Source organism: Solanum lycopersicum, chromosome 1 (assembly GCF_036512215.1).
Source record: "Solanum lycopersicum chromosome 1, SLM_r2.1".
Classification (NCBI taxonomy): Eukaryota; Viridiplantae; Streptophyta; class Magnoliopsida; order Solanales; family Solanaceae; genus Solanum; species Solanum lycopersicum.
The window spans coordinates 34,421,895-34,429,132 of record NC_090800.1 but is presented as its reverse complement, the minus strand read 5'-3'; the positions used below and the strand labels follow the sequence as shown (position 1 = coordinate 34,429,132).

At 36.5% G+C, this 7,238-nt stretch overlaps 1 protein-coding gene across 1 annotated transcript; it reads left to right on the top strand.

Moving 5' to 3' along the window:
- Positions 1 to 3,993: 3,993 nt before the first annotated feature.
- Positions 3,994 to 4,881, top strand: LOC138341872 (uncharacterized). The gene is made up of 2 exons (XM_069293911.1): positions 3,994 to 4,149; positions 4,411 to 4,881. The coding sequence occupies exons 1-2, from the start codon at positions 3,994 to 3,996 to the stop codon at positions 4,879 to 4,881; spliced, it is 627 nt and encodes a 208-aa protein (XP_069150012.1).
- The last annotated feature ends 2,357 nt before the right edge of the window (positions 4,882 to 7,238 follow it).

Sequence of the window (7,238 nt, the reverse complement as noted above, 5' to 3'; positions counted from 1 at the left end):
TCTTATTTTAACTCATTAAACTCCCAAGTAACCCTATAGTGATACTTGGTGCATTGCATCACCTTAAGGTCTTAAGGAAAACCATACGTACTCCTTTCATAAGCCAACACATACCATCATAGAAGTATAGCACATTACAAGACACATTCAAGTCAAGACCATAAGACATTACAATGAACTTTAGATATTATTCACATATACCAATTTAACTTCACATAGAACATCCTAAGACCTTACTCACAATCCAAATCTAAGTCCACTAGTGCAATGTACATGTTGATCCCTATAACCTCGCACATACTTAGTAAACTTATTATGAGACCACAAGACTTAACACTCTATTTCATACATCCATAAGACCTTCACCATATAGTCATTAAGACCAACATTGTCGATATGAGAACAAGACCACATCATATAGACTCATACCATGCACATCTTTATAAAATACTATCATGCCATGCATAAATACATAATCATAATCATACACCTTAGATCACCTTCCTAGAACTCCATAAGAATCCACTTGTGCAATGTTTAGGTGGGTTCATTACTTCCACCTATCCTAAATAACCTCCCTTAGGTCATCCTAGTTAGAGTCTTAGTCGTTTACTTCCACTATCTATTTTACTTTAGGGAAACTATAGACTCAACCGACACTAAGACCATGGGTACTAAACATGGAATTTGGTGTTGTAGAGCCTTACACCAATGGAAGGCGTTCTTACCTAGCCAAGGTAACACATTAACAAATGCTAGCATACTAAGTGAATTCACTTGGTAGATCCTATGTGTCAATCATAGTTTATGGAACTAAAAGATATACATAACCCTATACATACTCATTGAAATTGGAGCCTTATCTCATGAGAAAACATGGGTGAACCTTCCTCAAAGGGAAGCCACCACCTCATGTGGAACCATAGGTGAATAATCCTCTAAGGAAGTCAAACCTTATGGGAACCGAATGGTGAATATTCCTCCAAGGGAAGTAAACACTGTATGAGAAACCAATGGTGAATTTTTCTCATGGGAAGCCAACACCTTTCATTGTCAAGTTCACTCGGTGCTAAGATAATTTATCTTTTTATTAAAATCCTTTATTAGTTTACTTCATAAAACACATGCTTAGGATATTGATTCCTTATATGCTTATAGCATATTCAAACATCTATCTAGTTTTAGGGCACATATGAGCACACCTTTCAATTCCCCTCTATTGACTAGATCTTCATACAAGTGTATGTGTGTTCTTTTATGTAAGCAAACCTTTCACATAACACATAGATGTCACACATGTTCATATATCAATGCATAAGTCTATATGTGTAACTGTGTGACCAATCCTTTCATATCAACACTTTAAGACACTATGCACATTCATATTTCATCATATCATATACTTAACATCATAGCATATAAGACACATTCATGGCATTTCCTTATTTTCATTTTCATGTTCATAGAAACCAAACATAGGAACTATCCTATCAAGCAATGCATAAACAAGGTCCCATACCCTTGATCATACTAGTACACCTATCAAGTCATCCTATTTAATGGAATACATAACATACTTCACATACATTTACATTACATGCATAGTAGTAGACATTTTGTTAATATGAGATCAACCTTTCATTAGACACTATGACCCTTTACTACATTGTAAGCATGCATAATGTGTGAGTGTGTGTGCACATTGGTCAACGTGATCACATAATGGCTATCAACAATACATTGAGGCAACCACCCTCTTAAGACCACATTACACTTTCAAGCATAGACCACAAAACACAATTTAGCATAGGAGGCAAGCTAACTTCATATTACACTTTTAAGACTCCTAACATTAGCTATTAACACATTTACATAGGGGTGAATTGGTAGGGGCCATAAACCATTATAAATAATCAATGTCAGCAGCTACACATGATCTTAACATGGCCATTTACATGCTTATAACACTAGCTACATAACCTAGATTCACTACTAGAATAGAAGACTAGGCACAAGTTACACATAAGGTGATCATCATAATCATACATTCACATATTCATCAAATTTCCATCAATTCCATGGTCAACACATATATAATGATAATAAAATGAATAGCGCCACCATAAATGGACCATAGCACACAATGCCATACAAGGCTTCATCAATAATACTATAGAGAAGTAGAGAAGTATAAGAGGAGACCAATTCATACCAATCCTTTAGCCTTAGATCATCATTAACCATTAATACTAAATATATTCTTACTCAAAAGGAATCATGATTCATCTAACTTAAAATCGAGATTACATCACATAGATAGTACTATAAATTGATAGACTAGAAGAACCTAGATCAATTCATGCCAATCCTTCTTTACTTTGATCACACGAGATTTATATCCATAATTCAACCATAATATTAACCTAAGGTAGTAGCTACAAGTGTCCTAACATAATTGAAGTCCACTTTTATACATTTAAAGATCAATGTTACCATGAGCACATAGAAGCAAACACTAGTCATGTTCAATTCTTCATACATTGATCCACATGGATCATCCATCAACAATTTACTATAAATATGAATAATAGACAATAAACATAAGCAATTTAATGCAATAGAATCACAATTCAATCAATAACAAATGCAAATGCTAAATCGAGTTTGGGAAGGTACATGGGTTCACAATATAATTGGATTGAATTTCACGTTAAAACCAATACATTATCATTAATTAATAATGATTAATACATTGAAAATGTTTGAGAAAGAACCCATGGCTAGATTGAATGATTGAAAGTTTGATCATGAAATCTCTTCAAAAACTTTGAGATTAACTCTCTAGATGGAAGGATAACTAGAGATGAAGGATCACCATAACTTAATGTGTAATAAAACCTCTAAAACATGATGAATAATCTATGGGAATCCAATATCCAAGCTATTATTGAGTTTTACCTTTAATGGAGGTTTATAGAGAGATTTGGTTTTCGAGTGGAAGTCTATTTTGAGTGAATTGGATTGGAAATGGGTTGATCACATTTTTGATCCATTAAATACACCCAAAAATAACTAAACAATCTAGTAGGGTCAGGTTATGATGTGGAGTGAATTTCCCATTCACCCTTTTAGTGAAACAGTCGCCAGGCAGCTTCAACCAGCCTGCACCAACGACCACAATCGATGCCCAGTAGGTCCATCGGCTGACCATTTGTGGCTTCATCGATTGGATCCTCGGTCTGTTATTTAGATGAGCCTAATTTTGGATAATTTTCCATCAATGAAACCACCATTTACAGTCTGTTTGTCAATAAACAAGTCTTCATTTGGTTCAGTCGATTGACACTACCAAAGCACCGTCTCGACAACATTTGGGTCCTTCTTGTGGTCGTAACCGGGCGTTTCCAAAGTAAATATAAAAATTAATAAGTCAAGGACCTTCGAAATTAGTTTCATCCAAAACAATTAAACGCAACATGTCCAAACATGATAGGCACCAACAAGACATACATGAACGTCTTAAGGGATAACTTTTGAACGTTTTAGATGTTTGACCTAAAACTTCATGAAAATCCATACAATGATTATATACATCATTATAACTTTTATAAGGACCTCATAATCTCATGAAACACACACATAAGCACATAAAAATACTTAAGCCATGTTAGGCGACTAGTCGTTGAACGTCTTGGTCTCCCCTTGACGTTTGACTTCCAAATGACTTCATACCACCCAAGCATACTTTAAAACACTCTATTAAACTGTTAATAATATTATACACACATGTGAGGATATATACTCCCTAACTCATTTTTGGGGTCTTATATATGTAGAGTCATGGTCATAATTGTGAAGCACACTACACTTATGAATGAGAGGCTATGTGATGCTTAGGAAGCTCTCACAAGCTTTGGTATTATTAAGTCATTCCTAAAGAGTCTTAACTCTATGGATTCTTTAATTCTAATCCTTTTCTTGTGGATATATTCTATGACAACTAGAAGTGCAACCACAAGATGGGTTGAAGAGGATATTGCGAATGCGGGAGTTCCTCCTCAAGACAACCAAGATCCTCCTAAAGAGCAAGCTCCTCTAGGTGGACAAGCTATGGTCAATCCTCCGGTCATGACAAATGGAGATATAAAGGTGACTTTCCTAAACTTGATCAAGTCATGGCTACTCAAACTCAAGTATTAATTACTCAAGCTCAAGTTATGACGACACAAGCTAATTGGAAAGTTTCACCCATGGGAATCAAAATGGTAGTTCCATGGCTTCACGTTTGAGGGACTTTACTAGGATAAATCCTCGAACATTCTTTAGGTCTAAGGTAAATAAATATCCCTAAGACTTTATAGATGAGGTTAAAAGATCTTGTATGCTATGGGGGTGTGCTCAAATAAGAAGGCTAAGCTAGACGCTTACAAACTCAAAGACGTGGCTCAAACTTGGTACACTCAATGGAAGGACAATAGGGATTTCAGAGCGGGTCCTATAAGTTGGGAAGTCTTTTGGAAGGAATTTCTTGATAGTTTCTTCCCAAGGGATAAAAACAGAGAAAAAGGTGGACAGTTAATCAACCTTCATCAAGGAGGTATGAGTTTTCAAGAATACTTTTTGAAATTCATTAAGTTGTCTATGTATTCCTCGTCTTTGGTGACTAACTTGAGAGATGAAATGAGTCATTTTGTGATGGGTGTGTCTGATGATCATGTGGAAGAGTGTCGTGTGGCAATGCTTCACAATGACATGGACCTTTATCGTTTGATGGTGCATGATCAACAAGTTGAGGAAAGTAGGCTTAAGAGTATAAATAGGGATGCCAAGAGGGGAAGACCCTATGATGAAGGTACTTCTAAGGGTAAGTTTGAAATCTAAGACAAACCAAAGTTTAAGAAGAGATCCTCCAACAAATTTCCTTCAAGTTTCTCAAGGGCTAACAAGGATAGGGTACCTAATCCTAAACCTCAAGGGGTAAAAAGTGGTGGTTCTCAAAGTGAGAAACCTAATTGTGCCAAATGTGGCAAGAAACATATGGGTAAATGTCAAGTAGGTACGAACAATTGTTTCCGTTATGGAAAGAGTGGTCACATGGTGTGGGACTTTCCCATGGCCAAGAATCAATAAAGGGAGAGTAACCAAGCACTCTCAAGTGGTTTTAGTTCCTATGCTCCTAGGAAAAACCGCTTCTATTCTCTCAAATCTAGGGGTGATCAAGAGGATTCTCCCGATGTTGTTACCGATATGTTGCAAGTATTTCAATTAATATTTATGCATTGATAGATCCTGGTGCCACTTTATCTTTTGTAACTTCTTTAGTTCCTATGAAGTTTGTTCTGATCCCCGACATCTTAGATTAAACCTTTTCGATTTCAACCTAGTGGGTGACTCCGTGGTTGCTAAAAGAATTTATTGGTGTTATCTCATATTATTGTCCAATAGAGTGACATTGTTTGGTTTGGTAGAACTTGATATGTTGGACTTTGATGTCATATTGGGGATAGATTGTTACATGTTTGTTTTGCTTCAATCATTTTAGAATAAGGGTAGTTAAATTTTAGTTTTCTAATGAACCAGTTTTTAAATGGGAGGGGAGAAACTCAATCCCTAGAGGTTAAATTAGTTTATGTCTAAAAGCATGTTACATGATTTCTAAGGGATGTATCTATCTTATTGCGAGAGTCAAGAACCTTGGGTCTGAGGCTCCTCCTTTAGAGTCGGTCCCCGTAGTGAAGGATTTCCTGAAAGTCTTTCTGGATGACTTACTTGGAATTCCTCCTGAACGGGAAATAGATTTCAGCATGGATTTGTTGCTGGATACTCAACCAATATCAATTCTTCCTTACTGAATGGCTTTGGCTAAGTTGAAAGAATTGAAACTCAACTCAAGGATTTGCTAGATATGGTTTTTATTCAACCAAGCATATCTCCATGGGGGGTGCTCCAGTATTATTTGTGAAAAAGAAAGATAAGTCTCTTAGAATATGTATTAAGTACCACCAATTGAACAAGGTCAGTACAAATAATATGTATCCTCTCCCTAGGATCAATGATTTGTTTGACCAACTCCAAGGGGCGAGTTACTTTTTGAAGATTGATTTGAGGTCGGGGTATCACCAACTAAGAGTTAGAGGAGTTGAGATTCCTAAAATGGTCTTCCGAACAAGGTATGGTCACTATGAGTTCCTAGTCTTGTCGTATGGTCTGACTAATGCACTGACGACTTTTATGGAACTAATCACTCCGCACCTTGGTCCGACTACGTGTTTTGCTATCCTAACCCTTATCCTTACCTCATATTAAGCATCGTATTCGATATTTGACTAAGTTATTACCTCGTACCAATCAATACTAGCCTCTTAGATAGTATACACTAAATCTATGTTAATAATTCTTTTCCTATTATCTACCTCCTTGGTCCGGCAAGTAGCATTAAGGCGATTTCTAACGTTGGTCATCCGTTAAAAAGACTTCTAAGCGAAAGAATTATTAATACATGCAAGACAATATTCTAGAATTGTTATTTTAGTTAGGGTTTATCTCACTATTTGCCTATGGTTCCCATAACCCTAGTTATGGGGTTTAGTTACTCATGACCATAAACACAATATTCAAATATATTAAATAAGAGTTCATGTACTTCCTTCATTGAGAAAGAGTAAAATCCAAAAGTTTGCTTGATTAATCACCAATATTCACTTGCAATTATCTCAAAGTAATCAATAATCTCACAAAAAGTCTAATGATTATCAAGAATCTCACAATACAATGTTTACCAATAAGAAATTTTACAATCTAAGAGTCTAACCTAACCGAGTCCAACCTTAAAAACGAGGTTTTTCAAACTATTTATAAAAAATAAAAAACCTAATTAAACAAGGACTCTGTTTGCTAGAAATCTTCCAAAATGCGGCTGGGTCGACGGACCATGCGATGGATCGTCGCGGTCACGATGGACCATCACGGACTCTGTCGTCCCATACTTGTGCAATTTCTTCTGCTGCTCTCTTCACCACCCTTGACGGCAAGTACGACGGACCGTCATAGGCACAACGGTCCGTCGAGGGCCTTCGTTTCAAAACACTTCAACTCTTGGAATATGGGTACTGGGATCACTTCTCTGAACTTCATGACGAACCTGCAGGACGGACCGCCATAGACACAACGGATCGTCACAAGATTCGTAATCCCACACTTGGTTAGACTTCCCCATCTTTGTTCAGAAGCCGCACTAC